At 34.6% G+C, this 24,428-nt stretch overlaps 2 protein-coding genes across 5 annotated transcripts in view; one reads left to right on the forward strand and one right to left on the reverse strand.

Annotated features, from left to right (window-relative positions):
- Positions 1–7,249, forward strand: part of LOC135226578 (uncharacterized) — a 96,273-nt gene extending 89,024 nt beyond the window's left edge. For all 4 annotated transcript variants that reach the window (XM_064266263.1, XM_064266266.1, XM_064266265.1 and 1 more), the window contains one exon: positions 2,154–7,249. In XM_064266263.1, coding sequence (XP_064122333.1) covers positions 2,154–2,477 — 324 coding nt within the window. In that variant the 3' untranslated portion in view covers positions 2,478–7,249. The remainder of the gene's footprint in view (positions 1–2,153) is intronic.
- Positions 5,193–22,438, reverse strand: LOC135226580 (deoxyribose-phosphate aldolase-like). The gene is made up of 7 exons (XM_064266267.1): positions 22,199–22,438; positions 19,238–19,387; positions 16,307–16,498; positions 13,969–14,103; positions 10,989–11,230; positions 9,930–10,039; positions 5,193–8,864 (listed from the first exon to the last, which is right to left on the reverse strand). Exons 1-7 carry the CDS (start codon positions 22,227–22,229, stop codon positions 8,768–8,770), a joined length of 957 nt encoding a protein of 318 aa, XP_064122337.1. The 5' UTR covers positions 22,230–22,438; the 3' UTR covers positions 5,193–8,767.
- Positions 22,439–24,428: the final 1,990 nt, after the last annotated feature.

Below are 24,428 nucleotides of genomic sequence, written 5' to 3' on the forward strand. Positions count from 1 at the left end.
ATTTCTAAGAACGCCCTTACATACTTCATAAAAGATGCAATAAGGGAAGCTCACCTTAAGTGCGATGAAGAGCATCTCAAGGTTCTCAGAGTGAGAGCTCATGAAGTGAGAGCCATAGCTACGTCTATGGCATTTCACAAAACATGGTCTCTTCAGGCTCTTATAGAGTCGACGTTTTGGAGATGTAATTCTGTGTTCGCCTCGAATTACCTAAGAGACGTTAAAATTTCGTACGAAAAGTGCTTTGCTCTGGGAGCGTATGTTTCGGCGAATTCAGTGCTGGGAGAAGGGGCTGAGGCTAATCCTTCCTAATTTAGTTTAGTGCTTAAATTACTTTTTATTGGTGGTTGTTTTTATTGGTTAATTGTCAGAGGGAATAGGGAACCCTCTTACAATTCATAGATTATAACAATACTAACATGGTCAGGTGATTGGGATTGGCTTCAGTTCTCTTTGTGATTTTTTAATAACCTTAACTCTGTCATGTAAGAGGGCGAGTCTCCATTGATATGACAAAAGGTCAAGGCTCTACCATGTAAGTGGGTCAGCCCCCCATTGGTACGATCCAGTATAGGCTCTTGTCGCGTAAGCGGGCTAGCCCCCATTGACATGATCCAAAGAGTTATTCAACCATAGGTTCATTCCTCGTTGAAACTCTTGAGGCAGGCAGACTCATCGACAGTAGTCATGAAGTCTTCAGCCCAATCAGGTAGGAACTATGGATTATGTTATCCAAGAACATAGGTTGTTTTTTCCCTGTTTTTTAATGTATTTAGTTTAAGTATTATTGTGTTTTTAGCTGTCTCTTGCCCGCCACCAAGGGTGCCAATCAGCTAAGTATATATCTGCTGGGTAAGTTTCTTGTACAAAAATGATATTGTTAAGATACAATAAAGTTTTGTACATACTTACCTGGCAGATATATACGATTAATGGCCCACCCATCCTCCCCTCAGGAGACAGGTGGAAGAGAAATTATGGCTTAGAAAACAGGAATAGTTCCAGACCCCGCCACCCAGCGGCGGGAATGGTGGATCACCTGACCTACCTGTCGCGTGTGCCGCGAGTTTTGAAATTCTGTCGGGACGACCGAGTCTATAGCTAAGTATATATCTGCCAGGTAAGTATGTACAAAACTTTATTGTATCTTAACAATATCATTTTTATGGTAATAATTTTCAAGGGTTTCTAGATAATTTTTAGTCCCTTAAAGTTTAAGCTTTCTGTTAGCTTATTTTTAATCTGTACTTCTGGCCACATTACATACTTTTCTTCTGTGAAAACTAAGCATCACAGTATTTTGGTACAGAGGACTGGCTTGTTTGATTAGACGAAGTTACAGCAAATGCTACACTGTGTGGAGATTTGAAGCCTTTCATTATAAATTGCAAAGAGTGAGCCTTTACACCTTAATGATCCATTGTTCATGATGTTCAAGGGTATATGGATAATTTTTGGATAAATATAATAAGTGTGTACACATACTTCTTTGTATTCCAAAGAAGTGAGTTCTAGTACAAGAGGAAATATTATGTTTACATTTACAGACTCCCAAAAATCGGGATGGAAAATTGTTCATAGATTGTGTCTTTTATCAGAAAGCTTTTTTGTTGCGGAGTCATTTGCTTTAATTTTTTGGGGACTATATGGTTAGCAAGTTATTGTGAAGAAAGTTGGTTGACAGTTTTTTATTGGAATACTCAATTGCAGAATCAAATTTTCATTACAATTGTTTTCAAGGTCTTTAATACTATCTGATTTTGAGCGGTAAATTTGGCTTCCTTAGTCTAAAAGATTGAACAGTTGCTCTGCGTCATTTACAAGAGGTATAATTTGTCAGCTTTCCAAGTTGTATAGATACCTCTTCATCAGATTTAAATTGTTTTTAATTTTGGAAAAGATTATTTTACAGTGGTTATCAAAGTTGTTTCACATATGTAAGTTTAATTTCAAAATTCTTTTTCCATCTGATATCCTAAAAGTTATTTTTTTTTTTTTTTTTTTTTTTTTTTTTTTTTTTTTTTTTTTTTTACAAAATTGGAAGCTTATAGATGAGGGCCATTTATCAACTTTCTATGAAGAGATCAAGGTTATAATGAGGTTGTAGGGTAAAGGATTTTACTTGAGTTAGTGAATGTTCTTTTATCTTTCAGATGTTTGGATTATCCTATGAGGCTGACATGGTTGAAGAGTTTCGATGTCTTTCATCAAGTACTGTTAGGACTCTTCATCTCCAGTTTTGTTCAGAAGTCAGTTTAGGAAGGTTACACATATTATTACAACGAACCCTTCCAAATTTCCCTAACTTGAGGACTTTGTCACTTGATGTGAAAGAAGGAGTAATGCAATTTGAGGGTTTAGCATGTGTGTGCCACACAGGAATAAATGTAACTCAGCGTAAGCCAGAATTTTTCCAGTTGCCAAAATGGGATAGTTCTCGTGGTTCTCAAAACAATTTTGCATTGTATGTAATGTAGAACATATCATAAAACTATAAAATTTCTTGTGGTAAAACAGAAGAAATTAAAGTCATATATCTAGCTGTAGCATTGGCTGTGAGATAATAAAAAATTTCTTTAGTCAGATACTTGTATGTTTAATAATTTTATTAACCCTCTTACGCCGAAGCCCTAAAAATCAAAATCTCTCCTGTATGCCGGCGCCGGTTTGGAGTGAGCGCCAAAGCGGAAAAAATAATTTCTTCAAAAAATCACAGCGCGCTGAGTTTTGAAGATTAAGAGTTCATTTTTGGCTCATTTTTTTTTCATTGCCTGAAGTTTAGTATGCAATCATCAGAAATGAAAAATAATATCATTATCATATGTAAATAATGCGATATATGGTAGCGAAAAAAATAAAATTCATAGATAATTGTATTCAAATCACGCTGTGCAAAAAACGGTCAAAGCTAACGAGTTACTTTTTTTTTCGTTGTATTTTACACTAAATTGCAATTCTTTTGATATATAATACATAGTAAAACAATAAAAGCAACACCGGAAAAATATTATCACAAAATGATGTATGAATTCGTAACGCGGGGACGTAAAAAAATTTTATTGTCAAAAATTCACCGTAATTCTAAATATTGTTCTAGAGACTTCCAATTTGTTTCAAAATTAAGACAAATGATTGAATATTACGATACTGTAAGAGTTTTAGATTAGAATTGCAGATTTCGACCATTTCGGACGAGTTAAATTTGACCGAATGTCGAAATTTTTATATATATATTTCTTTATATGCAAATATTTCGGAGATGGAAAAAGCTACAACCTTCAATTATTTTTTATTGTATTTTTCATGAATTTGCGCACATTTTGATATATGAAACTCAATAAAAAGGCTAATATGAAAAGGAGCAAATATTAGGATAATGCGATGTACGTATTTCGGAGACTTGCGGCCGCGAATCGGCGAGCGGAGTGAAGGTAAATATATTTTTCAAAAATTCACCATAAATCACAATATTGTTTTAGAGACTTCAAATTTGTTTCAAAATGAAGAAAAATGACGGAATATTACTAGGCCGTAAGAGTTTTAGCTTACAATTGCGTTTTTCAACTATTTCGGTAGAGTCAAATTTGACCGAACGTGGTTTTTTTTCTATTTATCGTGATTTATATGCAAATATTTCGCAAAAAGAGAAAAGCTACAACCTTCAATCATTTTTAGTTGTATTCTACATGAAATTTCGCACATTTTCATATATAAAACTTTATGTAACAGCTTAATTTTAAATGGTGCAAACATTTCGACAATCGCACAAAAAATTCTGATTTTTTCGGAAGAGTTACCGCGCGAACGTAAGGAAAATTTTTTTTTTTTTTCATAAATTCATCATAAATCGAAATATTGTGCTAGAGACTTCCAAGACGTTGCAAAATGAAGGTAAATGATTGAATATTACTAGAATATAAGAGTTTTAGCTTACAATTGCGTTTTTCGACCATTTCGTTTTTCGACCATTTCAGTAGTCAAAGTTGACCGAAAGTTGAAATTTTTGCACAACGTTATTTATATGAAAATATTTCGAAACTGATAAAAGCTACAACCATGGGTTGTTTTTTGTTGTATTGTGCATGAAATTGCGCACATTTCCATATATAAAACTTTATGTAACGGCAAATTTAAAAGGGTGCAAACATTACGACAATCGCACAAAAAAATTTATCGGAAGAGTTATCGCACGAACGTAAGGAAAAAGTTTTTTCATAAATTCACCATAAATCTAAATATTGTGCTAGAGACGTCCAATTTGTTGCAAAATGATTGAATATTACTATAATATAAGAATTTTAGCTTACAATTGGGTTTCTCGACCATTTCTGTAGAGTCAAAGTTGACTGAAGGTTGAAATTTTTGCACTTATCGTTATTTATATGAAAATATTTCAAAACTGATAAAAGCTACAATCATGAGTATTTTTTTGTTGTATTTTACATGAAATTGCGCACATTTTCATATATAATACTTCATGTAAAGGATAATTTAAAATGGTGCAAAAATTATGTCAAAGTGACGAAATAATTTCCGAGATGTGTCACTGATACTTTTTAGTGTGATAAGAAAGAAATTCGCGCTTGCGCGCCTGCGTAGCGATTGTAAACAAAACAATGCCTTGATCCGTGAACTCCCAGCATCCCCCAAGGCGCGTGATACAAAAGTTTTTGGCTGGTAGGCCTATAAGTATTTTTCCGCGAATTTTTAAAAAAACTTTTTTGAGCCGACGTATGATACGTCCAATCGGCATACGGGAGACATTTTGACTCGACGTTTAATACGTCCAATCGGCGTAAGAGGGTTAATTTTTTCTAATTATGACATTTAAAGTTTTTAACAGTTTTTTTTTTTATTTCGTCCAAGTTGCTCTCCGGCACTGTATATCCATTACTTCCTATTGGCATCGGTTCTTTCCGTATAATCAGTATTTAACATAAAATTAAATTATTTAATTATTCCTCAACTATTGAATTTTGGCCGCCCTAATGCTCGATTAATACCTGCGCAGTTATGCCAGCACACTTGGCCTGTGTAGACAAACCACCACCACAATGCATATCTTTTTTGTCAGTCCTCCATAGTAGCCAGGGCATCAACTGACGATGCTGTCTGTACTTGGCTTGCTGATAGCAAAAAAAACATTAACATCAGGTAAGGTGTCCAGTGAAAAAGTGGTTAAAAAAAACCAATTCAGTGCTCTTTACATGAATTTATTGAAAGTTAATATTTGGCCCCAAGGACTTAAATCATACTGTTTATTGAATATTTTATGAATGAAGCAAGAATTCCATTGCAGGGTAATTGAGTTAACTGAGTAATTGTTTGTTTTTATTTCAAAGTTTACATATTTAGACCTAATGTGGTTTTTATGTTTCATTTAAATGATCAATACAGATTTGTTTATATTTAAAGAATGACTTTATGATGTGTTATGAGCATTATACTACTGTTCCTTTGCTTCATGTGTGTTTTGTTAAGTCTATTTTCATTTCATAACTGGCTTACATGGGATGTGAACAATGTATAAAAGTACATAGTCTAATTATTTTTGTATCAGAAAGTAGAATATTATTTTGTCATTTAAAGTGAATTACATATATGATTTCATTTTAAAACTGGCTTACATGGGATGTAAACAATGTTATAAACCTACTAGTCTAATTTTCTCATTAGGAACGAGAATATTATTTTGTCCTTTTATGGTGAATTACATAAGTGATGCATAATCAAGAATAGACACAATACAGGCCTGTTCTCATTTTACATTATTTTGCGATAATTATTCTCATTTAAAAACTGACAAATATATTATTAATGACCACTGTATTAAACATAATAGGCTTAATATGTTACGATAGCCTGAGGACTTTACGTGCCCAAGCAAAATCTCATTCATATAGATTCCAATGAAATCTACAAGAATTTCAAGGATGATGCTGCCATTTTCAGTGCAAAATTATAAATACACGTATATACAGTGGACTCCCCGTATTCTCGTTCTCCGGATTTGCGGATTTTTCTCGGGAGTGCTTCCCCGCATTATTCGCGGAAAATTCGTACATTTGCGGTATTTTTGTATGAGAAATATCCACAAATTCCTGGTTTCTTTGATCAATTTCATCATAAAATGCATTTTTTGAGATAAAAATATTAAAAAATCCAAGTATGAAAATTTTTTGTGGGTTTTTCTTGAGTGTTAACAAAATAGGCTGTTTTTAGTGTTTTTATAGGGGTTCCAAACATTCGCGGGTCCTAACTATTCACCGGGGGGTCTGGTACGCATCCCTCGCAAATATGGGTGACCACTGTATCTATATATTCTCTTATCCATATCATTAAAAAAACTAAGTAAATCTGATACATCATGAGATTAGGTATAAACACTTAATTTAATAAAACCCCAAACTGTTCCTGACTGGTACATAATACCTGTCCAGGGACAGGAAACAAACTGAGCCAAAAACGTTGCGTCCCCACATGAACGAAGTTCGCATGCACAGGCAGTTTGGCAGTAGGCTTGTCGATCGAGACTCAGCTATTTTCTCAGGCTACTTGCCCAGGCAAGAAAAAATGCACAGGTTCTTCATGTTAATGATCAGTTTGGCTTGCACAGGCTGACTATACAGGAATAACTGTACAGGTATGAATGAACGTTAGTGGCAGCTTTTACACTCGGACTCCAAAAGCAAGTAGTTGCATATCCTTGTACAATTATAATTTTTAAAGATGTCTGCCAGAGATAATTTATGTACTATACATATATGCAAAAATGTAAGTTTTTGGATTGCAATCTGTAGTTTTAAGCTTGTTTTCAGTCAGTGTCTACATCATTGTTCCTTATGCACAAATGTTGATTTCCTTTTCTACGTGGATATATCTTTTTTTTCATCATAATTTAACATGGCCATTTATTTTTTTCATCATAATTTAGTATGTTCATTTTTAATTTTATATATTTTCAGAACAGGTCTGGGTGACCTAAATGTGAAGGGTTTTATTTTCAAAATGAAAAAGTATACCAGTGCTCTTCTTATTGAATATGATCAAGTCCATAATTTAAACGAAGTATTCATTGTCCATATTTCACTTTAAACTTAAAATTTGTGCTAGTTACAACAGTAACTGTCAAGTTATCTGCAATTTGAATCATAAGTGTGTGTTGGTATCAATTAAGATTCAAGCAAGGTTTCAAGAATTTCAGAAATTGTCCCATTGCCCTCTTTTGAAATAAAATTTGTTTCCTCCCTTTGTAGCATTTAATCTATCATTCCTTTTTACAGGGCAGCTATGCTAATGAAAGTAGTAACCTACATGTTTCAACCTGTCATCTTTTGCAATACATATTTGTACTCATTTGCAAGCCCCTCAAATTATTAATTTACAAAAAAATACAAACCATAGCCTCACTAAAGAATATTAATTGGTGGTTGAAAGAAAGGGCAGGCTTTCAAACATTGCCTTAGAAAAGAATACTTGCGATACTAGGCAAGTGAGTATCACCAATCATTAATATTTACCAGTAAATTTATTACTACTATAGTCTGTACTCTATTTCTCCCCTAGACTATGTCTGTGTGTAGTATTCTATAGCCTAAACAACTTGTTGCCTGCTTCTTTGGCAATGCTAACAATATTTATTTCAGATGTAGTGACCACATCCTTCGTTTTCTAGCAAGAATTTTTGCAGATATATAGGTGTCTTAAAAGTTTCTACAAGTCACAAGGAGTGGATGCTATGTCAGAAATGGTTTGAACAACTTCAAGAAACTATCTTTGTAAGTTAAACTGTTCTGCATAGTTTCTATCTTGGGACCAAGATTAATGAAACTGTAAAAGTAATAATAATCAGCTGCCCAAATAGGAGGCATTGACACAAGCTACCTAGAACTACTTGGGAATACTTTTCAATGCATTTATTTAACTTGAAGAAGGGAGTTGGAGAAAAGTGTCAGGGGATCTTAGAAGTTCTTATAATATACTCCAGTGTATAGTCTTGCATTCTTCCACACTAATAATCAAGTAAAAAACTCGATCGAAAGTTTTCAATTCAAAACACTGATATATCTACTTCTGAGATAGCTACATTGTTTACTATTTACATTAGTTTACCATGTATTCTAGTGTTCAAAAGTTGATGTTTATATACTATACAGCAAATTTGTTTATTATAAAATACAAAGCTACTTTATATATACCATACAGCAAACTTGTTTTATATAAAATATAAAGCTATGTACTTTATAAGTAATGGAATGCACCAAAACAGGCAGTCATATTTTTTTTTTTTTTTTTTTTTTAAGACTTACCTTTTGTATACCAATGAGGTAGCACAATTTAATTTCCAGGGATATACTTCACCTATACAAGACAAAGCATGTCTGTTTCCTACTGTACACACAACTAGAAAAATTGTTGGTCATATAACTTTATGTGCAATGATAAAATTTACTTGAATTGAAGGAGCTTATTTTACTGCATGCCATTACATCACACTTACAAATACTGATCTCTTGTACAGACTTGCACGATATGCCTCAAATATCTGTGGATGGTGCAAAAAATTGACACAAATACTTATGCTAACAAAAAGGATTTTCCATTATCATTTGAAGACATAGACTGAGAGAGATTTCTGTAATCATAACAAGGGAATGCAGCTGTAATTTATCAACAATAACCAAAGAACATTAAAGCACCGAAAATAAGCTATCAGTACTGAGGCAAATCTTTCAGCATTGAAGGAAGGAAATACTTCTTTGAATTTTCAAGCCATAGGGAGTTCTGATCCTGCAGCATAACGACCATAGACATAGTGGAAAAGCTGTCTCTCGATGTCACCCAACAGACCTGAAGCCCCAATTCTGCAAGAAAATCGTTTATCAGTGCTACACGCTTTCATGAAGCCTAAGTTCATTCCTTTTTAGTACACAAAAAATATTACATTTCAAACATTATTACAATTAAGTTCTGCAATAAAACTACCGTGTCATAATTCTAATCTCAATTAGCTCTTTCACTTTCAAAAAAAACAAAAAAAACATTAAAGGTCCTCTACTTCTACCGCAAAATCTGTCCTCAAAAAGGGAAAGCAAATCATATGTGCCAACGGAAGCCCTGCTGACCGTTACATGACACTGGAGTTTGGGTGGTTGCATATCAAGAGAAGATACCTTAAGAATATGGTGAGATGTGATAAACAATACAGAAAAAAAAATTATAACCAATACCAAAAAAAAAAAAAAAAAAAAAAAGTAATAGTAGTAATGACCATTCCTGACTGATAAATTCACATATCACAAATTTCCCAAGTTCAGAAATAAAACAAAATATTCCATGCAGAAATAATAGCAATGATGTGTAGCACAAAAAAGCATAAAAAGTATTTGGTTACTTTAACTGAGAACAGAAAATGAAATACTACAACTTGACAAGCAAGGAATTACATCCTGTTTCAAGCAAAATCCCCAGCTAAAGATAAAAAAGATATCAGGAAGGAGGCAAGACTATACTTTCCGAGATAATGAATTTGAATAACGAAATTATTAGAAAGTTACTTGCAGAGAAATATAATAAAAATATAGTAACCTGTGAGGTGAAGAAAAATGTAGGCCCTCAAAAAAAAAAAAAAAAAAAAAACCTGGCACTCATTGCACAGATAAGGCATCAATAACAATGAAAGATGAATTTACAATGATTAATATCACTTATTATGATGAAGTTTGAGAGAGTGATACACTGATAGTACTGATACTGTAATGTCGCATGAATGAATGTGTAAATGAGGTCTGTGTGAAGAGTGAAGGCTTTTTAGGTTGATTGGAACAAAATTGCAATAAATGATTAATGGGTTTATGAAAAAATGCTATGTTAAAAGTAATGTAACAAAACACTCCGATCTAATCTTAACAATGTAAAGTTCTACTCACCTGAACATATGGTTGTTTAACCAACCATCCCCAAGTTCTTCTTTAATAAGTACGAGCCAATTTAAAGCATCTTTTGCAGCACGGATTCCACCAGCAGGCTTGAAACCCACCTAAACAATAATGCATAATGAGTTATGGAATTTTGTAATAAAAATTTTTTTTGACAGAATTCTAACACTTTTTATATACAGAAATAAAGAGAACAAAACCTGAAAGTTAACTCCAGTCAACAACGACAGCAGAAAACAAATAAAAACACAGGCTATGAAACTGCAATTACAGAACTGAATTTTCAATCCAGTCAGACAAAACAGGACATCAAGTACTGCACCTTCATTGTTTCAATAAGATGCAATGCAGTATAATTCCAGAGCCATGGATGAAGGACATATTACAGGAAGTGACTAATAAAGAATTATAAGCCAGCGAATTGCATTAACCAGAGGGGTATGACCTTTCCTAGGCTTTCATAGGGCTGGTCCAAAAGGATGTCTCCTTCAGTGGAAATTAGCACAAGATAAAATAAAAGAAGTTGGAAATGGTGGGAGGGGACCAAATTATTAAATGAAAAGTAAAAAACAGGAAGCAAGGGGCAAAAATGGTGCTGCAAAAAACTAAAGTATACTATACATGGTACAAATCAAGCAAAATGGGTCTGGACCTGCAAAGTCACTAATTATTCTACAAACAAATTTCCACTGCTTTTTGATAATTTACTAAGGCTAATTACGATTCAAATGATAAATTACTGAAACATACTGTCTGAAAAGAAGATATGGGGGAGTTTACCAGCCAAGGAATGTTTCGCTAAACTAAGTCCATGCTTCACTGATCTATAAGTAGGCATTCTGCATCTGACTTTTCTAAGCCTATTGGGTGTTAGCATAAGTAAAGCAAGGTTTGTTTGTTGTATGGGCACATTCAACTAATGTACTAGTTGTCTTTTAGGGGATATATCTTCCTCACAAGTTAAATCCATGCTAATGGGGCTTTACAATACCAAAAAATTCATTTCATTCTAAGATGATAATTATATAAAGCATTATGCTCAGAGTTTACCTTATATCCTGTTTGCTGATGATATTCTCTGATAGCTCTGCACATAACAACTCCAACTGGTAATATGGCATTCACTCCTTCCTTGCCAGTAGACGTTTTGATAAAATCTGACCCCGCCATCATGGCAACAAGTGACGCTTTATATACATTAGCCATAGAACCTAATTCACCGACAGCAAGGATAGCTTTCATGTGGGCATCCCCGCAGGCTTCTCGCATGGCTTTAAGTTCTTCATAAAGGCCTGAAATACCACACAAACAAGTTAGAAATATAAAACCTAAACCTTCCAATTGCAATTCAGCACACTACAACATGAATGTTATATACTAGTGATAGAAAGCCACTACTATGAGATTCAGGGCCTCTGTAACACAGGTTTTTTCGCAATAACTTTTTATCTATGCATTTCATAAATATAACGCTTATTCAGAATACATATTATATCAACACATAAATTTTGAGTGTATTCTGCACTACGTAGGTTGAATAAATTTGGTACTTATAATGTAAAAGTGACCTTTTTTGAAGACGGGCCAACTTACTCCGAGAAAAGGTTTTGAACGCACTCGTTACGTAACTTACGACAGCATTTCTTCCCTCTTTCTCGATGGATGATTGGCTATACGTAACGAAGGCTAAACCTCTGGCAACAATGACATACAAATTTAAATACAAGCAAAGCAGTACACCTTTATTAACTCTGGAACCTCTCCACTGATAACTGTCATAATGAACAAACCAACAAAATATGTTAATAAATACAAAAACACTTCGATTAATAGTCTAACTCCCAAAATAAGTTTCCAAAGAAATTACAGTCTACTTTATAGGTCACAATCAGATTGACAAGATGTAGGGAATAGTTGGTAATAATCAAAAACATAGTAGACAAGCTTGGTTTGATAACTGCTATATCCAATGTAAAGCAATTTTTATTTATTGGCTATATACCTTTTACTGAAAAAAAATAGCCGGTACCGTATATTGGCTTTAAACCTTCACCAATAATTATCGTCAGAATGGTGACTTCATGAAGCTCCACCCACTTTCGCCTCGTTATAATTCAGGATAACACTGAAGGCTACCATGGGCATTGTTGGATTAGAAAATTTAACTTCTGGCTATAAAAACTAATTTCTCGAGTAGTTGTAAGAAGTGCTAAATGATCCTCAAGGATCCCAGCAGTTGGCCTAAACGTTTAATTCATGTATATTACTGCTATACTGTTGCGGCACTACTGCTACAGTAGTATTACTACGCTAGCACTGATACCCTACCCACATCTTTGTATCGTTCCGCCATTCATAAAGTCTTTGGGTTTCAGAGCCGATGGAATTTCTGTCTGGTGGATGGGCGGGGCAACATTTAGTCAAAAGGTGTTTGCTTACCTTGCTTGCGTAATGAATGTTTTTCGACTCTTGGCTCGTAATCATTGGCCACGGCGTCGGCTAGATCATTTTTACTCTATAAAAATTAAAACTATCGGGTTTAGGTTATTGATAATGCTGGCAAAATTTGTGTGTGGTTGTAAAATATACATATGTCAACTTTCAGCTACATCCGATGCTTTGACAAGGAGCAAAGTCCAAAAAACCGTGTTACAGAGACCCTGAATCTCATAGTAGTTTTGGGAAATAAATAGCAATAACTTCCCTATATCAAATCTCAGCTACAATATTATTTATGGTTAAAGTTTACCAAATTCTTTCTCATACGAGTATAAGGATGTATACTGTACATAATAGTACTATACAGTACCTGACCAGAGGAATATTATTATCATCATTATTATTAGTACAATAGTGCGTCACTCCAAAATTCAATTACTAAAGAACCATGGAATGGTAAGTATACATGTAATGAAACTGCCAGTTTTAAAGTTAGATGAGAAATTTCAGTACATCTTCTATTTATTATTATTATGCTTATACAACAAAATAATAACAAGTATGTACACAACCAACGTACGGACTTTACACATTCCCAAAGGTTTGACTTCCGAGAATAAAAGGATTGTTATACAGTACTATACTGATTATGTACTACATGACTATCAACTCTAAGAGGAATGTGCAACTGTTTACTTGCCAGAAGAATTGTATGCTTGTTTTACTATAGCATAAAGCCAGAAAGAAAGGGTATTCTTGGATACCTGCTTCTTGTGCTTGCCTTGACTAGCAGAGCAGAGAAGTGCTAACCCTCTAGCCCAAAATGTTGGATCCTATTTATGTAGTACCATAAAACTAACACCAAGCATTTAAACCTCTACTCTAGACAACCAACGAGGTACAAGAAAGGAAATAAAAAAATGTAATCTCCCACTATAACTGGTTCACTTAAGGTAGATTCTTGGATGAGCCCTATGCTTACGAGACGTTTGTTTGGCAGCCGCTGATCGCAGCCAATCAGTAGCCGCCAAACGAACGTTTCGTAGGCATAGGGCTCACTCGAATCTACCTTAAGTAAACCAGCTATAGTAACTAACAGGTTCTTGATTTCCACCATACACCCAACGAATGAGATTGAGAGAAATTCCTAAACCCAAAGTGCCAGAAAAGAAGATATGCTATGCACCTCACCAATATGCTTCACCAGGGATAAGTATTGCTAGAGGACAGTCTTGAGTGCGAGATATCAGAATAAGGTACACCATCAAGGGCACATACAGCACCTGAGTTAGGCTGCAGAGGGAAGAACAACCATTATTGGGCTCAACATTGCAGAGCTCCTTAGCAAGAGCAACAACAGGAGATGAAGCAGTTGACAAGGTAAGGGTAGATCTAGAGGTCTCACCTAGGGAAAGCCCAGCATGCACATGACTTGCCACTTGATGAGAGCATATAAAAGCATGAAAAATAAAAGCTGTGAAATGCAAGTTAAAGAATTCCCACTACATATTGTCAATTAATCATATTAAAAAGCTAATACTGTACATGTAATCAGGTTGCTACATATGACAAAAATAATAATTACACTTGCCTTTCCAGTTCCCCGTTAAGGCCATTTCCCTATTGATTACAATATCTATTTCCTTTGCTCCAGCTGCAACAGTAAGTTTGATTTCTTCAAGTCGTGTCTTCATATAGTACTGCCCAGATGGGAAGCCAGTGGCAACTGTAAAGTATTAGGACATTAAAATATGAAATCTTACACTACTGTGATTGGTGTTAATATGTCTTTATATGTAAAGAGCTGTGGAAAAAGTATATTTTGTGTAATAAGCACATACACTTTGTCAAAATCATAAGAACAAGCAAATATAGTCTACATAAGACTCTTTCCTAGCACTTCAAAAATATTTTCATTATTAAAATAATATAGATGTACTTCCCACATAGTACTTAAATACTGTCTTTTCCATAAAAAAAATTATGTTTGTCCCTCATTTTTTCAAATTTCATTATTTACAGAATGTATAAGATAAAAAAAAATTATATATTCTACTTGCTGTTTAACTTCGAAAAGATATGACAGTTTTTATACCAATAAGTAAACACACAGCTATACACTTCTGCGTGAAATTTCTTTTCTTCAGTGTCATTTTACTTATTCACACAAGATCTTTTTTTTAATATATTTACAAAAGGAAGACAATATTTTTACCAGTCCTTTAAGAGAAACACTACTATACCAAAAAGTAAGCCACTAAGAACTGAGTATGAAGTACAAAATAACGTAAGAAATCTCTTGACATGCAGGGACTAAGAGAATGTCACCCAGTTATCAAAAGGTTGTGTTCTAGTACTGTACTTACTATTTAAAATTAGTAAAGAAAAAAAATCCTGAAATTTTAAAATCAAAAGGTTTTGTTTTATAATTTAGTATTTAAAACACTACAACAATATCCTGGCATTTTAATATGAAACCTTGCAGTGAGAACAAGCACTGAAAACAAATGTAATTCTCAACCCTAGCCTTCAATAAAAGCCTTACAAAGTGTCAAGTTCTTTAGTGAAAACAGTTTGGCCAAATATCTGCAACATTAACAATTACTACACATCATTTGGTTACATATTAACACAAGTAGAAACATCAGAACACTGTTGTGGGGCAAAAGCATTCAGACCACAATATGTGAAATTTACAAAAATCAGCAGAGACCCGATCATAACTACTGAATGAGAATTCCATCCTGAAGAGGAAAGCCTTGAATAGTTTCACTCAAAAGCACGGTGCCTTTAGGATGAAGTTAACTTGGTCATCAAGAAAGCTCCCCTGAGTATGGTAACACACAAGTTCCATCCAATCTCCTCTTTCTTATGCAATGAAAACTTCTAAACCCCTTGGATAATGGAAATCAAGTCATGGGATAAGTTTCTGATAATCATCATTGTCTTCTGAGTCTACTGCCTCTCAAGAGTATCAGAAATCATTAGAAGACTGACCTACTGATTATTATTGCATTACTGAAGACTTGTAAAACTTGTCCAAAGGACTGTTCTTACATGAAAGGTGGCAACTTGAAAGAAAAGTTGTGGCAGGATCACAAGCCAGAACCAAAAACTCTCAAAACACACTTGTAAACAAACCAACAAGGACTACAACCATACAACAATTCAACAAAAGACCGCAGCACAAACAATCACTAACAGCATCAAAATACAATAACATGACAACCCAATACAACCACCTTCAACACCAAGGAACCACAACTCACCAACAACAACACTCAATAACTCTCAACTCCAAAAACTCATCTACAACACAACAGAACTCATAAGCTTAACTACCCTCCTACACACAAGCACAACAACTTCAGCAACACAGACACAACAACTCTAAGTATACAATATCATCAACAATTCAAACAAATCAATAACACACAATACTACTGACTATCAAGAAACTTTCAAGACTGCTGCTGACTATACATACTGTCCATTACAAGCTATGATCTCAGACTGACTGACTGCCTTGTTAGACAAGAGACAAAAAAGGCATTTAACAAAGAATAAACAGAAAACAATGTAGCTTGGGGCCAGAGAGATACTACAGAGAACCTTGAATACCATGCCAAGGAAATGGATTTGTAAACCACTGGTTGTATTTGTAAAAACTCTTAAGATACTCAATCATGTGGAAAGTGTAGAGCAAATTTACTGGACAGCAATAATGCTATTTTTATTTAAATCATCAGTACTACTGTACCTCTTACAGTACTATTAATAATCATAGAGTAATTCAACCACTTTACTGTGCACTTAAATTACCCTTACATGAGATATCAAAACTTATATATCACAGAGTTGCTAAGGGTTCATTAGTTATATTAATTATACTGTGAACTTATCCATCAAATCTAAACATATGCATTTACCAGCAGCAACTGGGATGTCACATCCAATTTTCTTCAATGATCTGACAGCACCCTCTACTCGGGCAGGGTATACACACACAGCCCCACAAGTTATACCAGCATCTTCCATTCCTAAAGCTTTGATGATGTCATGTCGAATGGGATGAGCAGCTTTATGACACAGCCTGTCAACATTTGCATCAGTGTCATCACCTGTATAAAATAAACAAAAATAGTTTAGCATCAGGCATACTTATCTTTCCAACGTGTTAATCTGAAATACATACAGAAAACTTAAAAATCCAAGTGGCCTGTTTATTATTAATATTTGTAATTTGCATACATTCTTATGCAACTATCCCAAAGCAATTTACTTGGAAACTTCTGTAGAATACAATGCTGGTAAGGGAAAAAAGAAATAACAAAGAATAATGTAATATAAAGTAAAACTGAATAGATGTACCATAGTTAAAATGAACATTACATATAATAATATAAAAAAATTAAATGCAAAACATCAATAAGCACAGGAAAGGCAACCACACCTTGGTAAAACCTCAAGTAAGGGACCCCAAATCCAAGACTGGAGGAATTGGTACAGAGACTACAGCACAACCAAAGGTAGCCAGGAAGACATTTAATGAAGTAGGGATGTCTAACACCAATAAATACTATGCCATATTAGGGATGTAGCAAAGGCATGAGTAGGAGGCAGCGTCTACAAACATACTGATTTATTCAGACAACAAACAGACATGTCAATAGCTCTTATGAGTGGTAATGTAGTGCCTGGCATCAGGCGAACAGAAACAGAGAGAAAGCATAATCACTTGTGTTTGTTGAAAGATGGAAATATACATATGAACTGATACACAATACCAGATTGAAGTTACGGTACATATGGCTGAAAAACTGACATTGCCATGCATATGATAATGTCAATACAGTACATTTAATATGACAATAATAATAAAGGAGATATACTATTATGACAATAATAATAAAGGAGACATACTATGTATAAAAAGATGTGTGACATATGCTGTGTGTCTTGTGTCCACACATTGGTGGACAGAGTTTTTGTCATCAGATTAACTGGCCAGTATGATGAAGGTGTTTGGGGTCCATGTAGGGACCCTACAGGGTAACAGTGATAGTTTAACGTAATCAAAGATATTAGTTAAATTTCATTAATACTTACTACAGGTACTGCCTTTTATTTGTCAAAGTATATCAATAAATATATTGGAGAAATAACTGTTACAACAGCATGCACAAATATGAAATTAAATCTATCACTCAAAACATACGACCAAGCACACTATATCTGACACTGATGACAATAAAATGAACAAATGGAGATGAAAATAACAGCACAACAAAAATTCAATGGAGGATCAAGAATGAATTTTTGACTGCTGAGGGAGCACACTACTTAAAACATGGGTGGTCTTGCTTATCCACACACAGATGCTATTTGGAATTTGGCATACCAACTCTTCACTGGTGTTTAGGTAAAAGTGTGTAGTGTGTAAGAAGTTGGTACTTTTTAGGTAAACACATTTCACAGGTGAATGCAGGTAAACCACCAAACTCCTTTGGTCAGTCACACAGTTCTAAATAGTACACATATGACTCAGTAGTCTTATTAGTATATACTATATTTTATAAAGAGGCAACTGCTACAGACACAGCAAGATAAGAGTTAAAAATTTGTACTTTTCTTCTAAAAATATGACATACATATTACTTAAAAAAAGGATGGTCAAGTAATTTAGGGAACCATAAGAAAGGCAAAAGATCCAATATTCAGCAAATGAATGGTTTTTCTTACAAAATTATGACACACATGTTAAAACAGGAAGGTCAAATGAGCCTGAAGAAAGGCAGATATTCCAAGTGAATGGTGTAAGGGACTGATCAAATACACATACAAGTGGGACTCCACAGGTCCTTCCTTATTCTGATTTTAAGTGTTGAAGTGGCAAAAGTTCTTTAAAGCGACACTCAAAGCAGTGTGCAGTAAGCTGAAGATGGTTTAAGTGAACCCCTACAAAAAGATGGGTTATTTTACCAAACAAAGTCCATGATTCACTCGATCTAGAAGAATGGTGCATGAAGAATCCTTCCAAAAAATTAGAACAATACTCTAACATAGACAGTTAAGACCAACCTTCATCGTCACAGAAAGAATTTACCAGACTCACAAAGTGATCCTTGGTGGGACATGCCCCATAGTTATGTATAAGCCCAGAATACTGATAGATCTGACAGGCTTGTTTTCCAAATTATCAAATGTTATTCTGAAAGCTCAGTGAGCATAATGAAAATTTAACTTTCAAAGCACCAAAGCAAACCATGGAGTAGTAACCTGAAACATTTTAACACTATCATAAAATAATTTATGCAAACAAGACTTGTGAAAAAGTGAGGAAGATGATTTGTGAATGATTTGTTGAAAAGTACAAACACCTTCACAGAAATATGTAAGATAAGAAGGGAACTGAATGTTAATAATAAAAAGAAGGAAAAGGTTCAAGAATAAAACATTCCATATCAATTGTGCAAACAAATTTATAGATGAAGTTCACAGATATGCAAAGAATTAATTCCCATGGTTAAAGTACCTAAAAACTCTTAATGAGGTCATTACTTGTCATTAGTCATCACTAAAGATACTAAAGATCATGTATTTCTGAATGCACTACCTTTGACCATAAGATATATATATATGTACTACTCCATATATACTGTGTCTATGATAATATAATAAGCTTGCTCAAACAAGATTTATAAAGCAAGATCCTAAAAGCACATACACAGCACTGAGGGAAATATATATATGGGCAGGGGGACGTAGAGTGAGTGAAGAAAAATGGTAGTAATGCACCAAACAAAACTTTTTATTTAGATTCATGTACCTATATTATATTGATCAAAATGCTTTCATACCTGAAAGAGTGGTGAGATCGATGCATGTGACAGCTCGCAGTAACCATGCTGCTTGCCATTGCTTTTTGACAGTACGCTTAGTGCCAAGAGTCTCTGCTCGACGCTTTACTGAAGGCAAATTTATTCGAACACTGTTGACCCAGCCCAAATCTGTAAAACAAAAGTTTATTTTCAACTTAATTTCACACATTTACATTATCAGTGTTGCAAAACAACTACGTGCCTATAATCCCAGTACATATAAACAATATATTGTAAATTTCTCTAATTACCTTAGTAAATTTCACAGATTATCTCACCTACACAGCATTATAAACACCACTTGGTAAAACGGTAAAACTGAAGACTAATATTGTAGCCTGGTTCCCGGCAGTCGCCAATTGGGGTATTTACAGGTTTTTATTCAAGTTTTTCCTTACGTTTATTTACCAACTTTTATTTATGTCTTTGCTTATGTTTTTCTATTTTTTTTATGTTCATCCCCAAGGGGCCAGTACTAAACACAGCACTTGTTTTGCATGTAAACTGGTACTTGGCAAACATGTCGAGGCACAGTGGTAGTCTTCAGCTTTACCCATCCATTTCTGTAGAATCCCCATAGGAAGGGCAGCACAATCAGTGCTCCTCATATGGTGTACTGTAGGCATTAATAAGGTAATTTGCAGCATGCCTGCAGCCCCCAGCTGCAACCCCTTTTGTTCTTTCTGATGTACCTCCTTTCATATTCTCTTTTCCCCATCTTATTTTCCACTGTCCCCTAACAATTGATTCATAGTGCAATTGCGAGGTTTTCCTCCTGTTACACCATTTAAACTTTTACTGTCAATTTCCATTTCAGCGCTGAATGACTTCACAGCTTCAAGTGTTTAGCCTTTTGCCTAAATTTTATATTTAATTTAATACAATTCTTCTGTAGGATTACTAATTGTAGGGGAATCAAACAATGACTGGTTAGTCTCATGACATGCAATCAATAGACATTACCAAAATAGGTTAGCTATTGCTATTTATTTCATTATGTAATTTCAGTGATAATACTCTATAATAGTCTTGTGCACACTTTATTCCACTATCTCAATGTCATGTTAGTGGTAGGGTGTGTGGGTCCAGGGGGGGCTGATGCCACCTTGACCACATCAGGACACACTACCCTAGCATAAGTTACGTAGAAGGTTAGGTTTGCATCCTTATTAAATTATGTCGCTGATTTTCTTTTAAGCAAGATGTTACCAGCAGAAATCTGTTTACTACCATTTGGGTTAGACTGAGGAACCTTCTAGCCTAATTGTCATATGTTCAATTACTTCAAGGTAGTTATACGTACAATGCTTGCATCTGAAGCGAAGGAAATTAACTCGTCGGCATCTCTTGCCTACCTAGGCTATGCCCCATTTAAACCAAGGCTGTGCATTGATGGCAGACTTGTGATTGAGATTGTAATTTATTTGAAATGTAATTATTTACACATTTTCAAGGTACAGTGGACCCCCCGTATTCGCGTTCTCAGGATTCGCAGATTCACACATTCGCGGATTTCTCTCGGGAACGTTTCCCTGCATTGTTCGCGGAAAATTCGCGCATTCGCGGTATTTTTATATGAGAAATATCCACAAATTCCTGGTTTTTTTTATCAATTTCATCATAAAATGCACTTTTTGTGATAAAACTATTAAAAAAACCAAGTATGAAAATTTTTAGTGGTTTTTCTTGTGTTTTAACTAACAAAATAGGCTGTTTTTAGCGTTTTTATAGGGGTTCCAAACATTCGCGGGTTCTAACTATTCACGGGGGGGGGGGTCTGGTACCCATCCCCCGCGAATACGGGGGGACCACTGTAATTGTAATCGTACTTCTTTATTTCTATTTAATATTAATTTTAGTTGTAATTGACATTTGATAATCAGACAGGTAATTATACTGTAACTGTAACTGTAATTGACATAAAGCCTGACTGACGAAAATTCGTATGCCAAACGGATGAATGCGTCATACTAAAGATATGACGTCACCTGCCGAAGTGTTTCTTAGAAAGCAATGAAAATTTACAAATTTCCTTATGTTTTTCTGATTTACAGGGCACAAGACATCATAATTTAAATGTTAAAATGTCAATATAGTTAAAAAGACCGCCTTTCCGGTTTGACTACTAAAAGATGACGAGCATGGTATGAATGAGGAGGAGCTTAGTGATATCACTCAAAGCTAGCCAATCAGGACAAAGAAGTAGTTTTCAAGTACAGCTTTATTTATTTATTTTTTTTAATCATTGTCAGCGTCAGTATCAGTATCAGGAGTGCAACAAAAAATCTAACTTTCCTTTAAGCTTGTGAAGCTATTTTTATTATACTGGTAGCCAAACAAAAAAACAAACAGGTAAAAATCATATTTTGGTTGTGTTACCATGGCTTTCAATGGGGATGACGCTACCTTTTCTCTAGATACCTTCAACTACTTTAGGCTTATAATAACTACCTACTCTAAGCTAGAGCTGTCATGAGGGAACTCTCTTGTCAAAAGGATGCTAACTTTAAGCCTACCTAAGCTACAGTGCATTCGTAGTAATTGTTCTTTTTAAACTTAAACTAGTAACATACAGTAGCCTAGGTAAGTGTCATGCTAAAGGGCTGTAATAATTAATTAATAAGGATAATCCTAGGCTATTTGGAATGCGTCTAACCAGCTCTCAACGTAAAATCTACAACCAAATGACATACCAAGAAAAGGCTCTTTAAAACAAGTCTATGCCTATATTTAAATGAACTGAAATTAAATAAGAAATGAAATATATAGTAGTTAGGTCTACAATAGGTATACCTAGAGCTATCTCCTCATGCTGTCACTGTTCTACAACCTACTGAAATGTCCACAGGCCTATAGGTTGTATATACTATCTCAAGCAGTTACAAAAAATTAATAATAAGAATAAGACTAGCTAGGTATTAACCGAATAAGAATACACACCCAATTCACATCCAGGATTCCTAGCATCCATGGTTGAATAGTCTTCGCCGGTGGTGGTTGCCTTGATGTTGGAGGGTGAGCGATGTGAACAGTCAATGAACAGAAGCGTGACTTAATTAATTTCAAGGTTCTTCGGCTGTCCAGCTTCTCTGAAGCCTGTCCAGCCAATGAAAACACAGGACCAATGGAGTTGACCAATCACAAACGCGGCAAAGTGGGTGCGGTTCCGTAGGGCTGTTGTCAGGCAGCGTTCTATGCGGTCGAAAATTCTCTGTTCATTATGTAAATGGATAAGCATTTTTTTCCTTCGCATATTCAGTTCTAAAAATAACACATAATACATCAAAAGCGAAGGAAAAAATGTCCCCACTGCAAGAAACCACATTTATAAATTGTAATGCAACTTTAATACATGACTACGTCTTCTCTCTCGTGTTTACTTTTAACAGTAATATACTGTGTATGGTATATAATATATCAAAAAGCGAAGAATACAGTGTCTCCATTACAAGAACACAAAGCTTAAGGTTGTAATTTAACTGTAATACATAACTACAATGTCTTCATTGGAAGAAGACAGACTTCAAGATTGTAATTGAACTTTAATACGTAACTACCTGTTGCTCGTCCTTGAGAGCTTATCGCGCGATAAGAAAAAAAAAAAGTAGAAAACTGGTTTTCAGTTCAGAAAACGAAGTGGTAGTGGTTAAATTTACGATCTAGCATGGAAGTAAATGTTGGCCTGAACGCTTATAATATTGTACGATATCAATTAAGAAAACCGTGAACATAAACAGTATACAATAAGCATTTGTGAACGTACTTACTTTCAAGGTTATATACGTACGTACGTATATACATACACGAGCGTGGGCGCACACACATGCAGATATATATATATATATATAATATATATATATATATATATATATATATATATATATATATATATATATTAATATATATATATATATATATATATATATATATATATATATATATATATATATATATATATATATATAGAGCTACGTGTATGTATATATAGTGCTTGTGAGTATGCTGTTTTTTTTTTTCAAGTAGTCCCTGAGAAAAGAAATATGAACGATATTCAGTATCTAATTCCTGAAAGATACAACCCGAGTGTGGAAAACTATCGCAATTTACAACTGACTTTGTTGTAAGGTACATCATGGATATAACCACCGTAGGAAGTCCTTGTGGGTAGAGGTACTAAAGCATTGTGCAACATGTCCTTGAACACAGGGCAGTCCAGTGGAGTGAAAGGAAATAAATACTGAACACCTGACAAGGTATTAATTTTACCCATGTCGGCCGATTACACACACACACACACACACATATATATATATATATATATATATATATATATATATATAATATATATATATATATATATATATATATGTGTGTGTGTGTGTGTGTGTGTGTGTGTATAAGCAGCGGCTCCTTATGTAATCAATAACCAGTGCCATTTTTATCTCTATACTGCCAAATGAAAGATAAACCCGTGAAGTACACTTAAACAGCGTTAGACACTTTACATACTTACAAACGTTCTTACCTATTTATTACACGCCATTCCTTGACATTGAGACTTTTCCAGTCCAACCCATTTCCCCCTCAAACTCTCCAACGCTTTCTTAGTCTCTCCTCCTCCAAAACTTGAATTTTGGCATACTTGTTACCAGCATATTGTTCTGAGTTATTTATTTATTTATTTTGTTACAAGACCAAACCACCAAAAACACTCTAACGTTTCATTTCTTCATAATTTTAAGACTTCTAACTATATAAATAGTGTCATCTCACATTTCATTTAAAAAAATTATACTGTATTAGCTCAACGATCCCTGCATACTTCTTTACTTTTGTTTGTTTGTTTGTATGGTGTTTTTACGATGCATGTAATCGTTGTTTGAAGTGTTTTTACGTTGCATGGGACCAGTGGTTATTCAGCAAGGGGACCAACGGCTTTACGTAACTTACGAACCACTTCAAGAGTGAACTTCTATCACCAGAAATACACATCTCTGACTCCTCAATGGAATGCCCCAGAATCGAACTCGCAGCCACCGAGGTGGCAGGTCAAGACCATACCGACCACGCCACTGGAGCGTTCAATTACGTTTTCACAGGCCTTTTTATCATAAGATTACAGTTTGAAAATATCAATGACATTATCCGTTTCCTCAGCAGTGCTCACATG

The sequence above is a fragment of the Macrobrachium nipponense genome, chromosome 14 (genome assembly GCF_015104395.2).
Source record: "Macrobrachium nipponense isolate FS-2020 chromosome 14, ASM1510439v2, whole genome shotgun sequence".
Lineage (NCBI taxonomy): Eukaryota > Metazoa > Arthropoda > Malacostraca > Decapoda > Palaemonidae > Macrobrachium > Macrobrachium nipponense.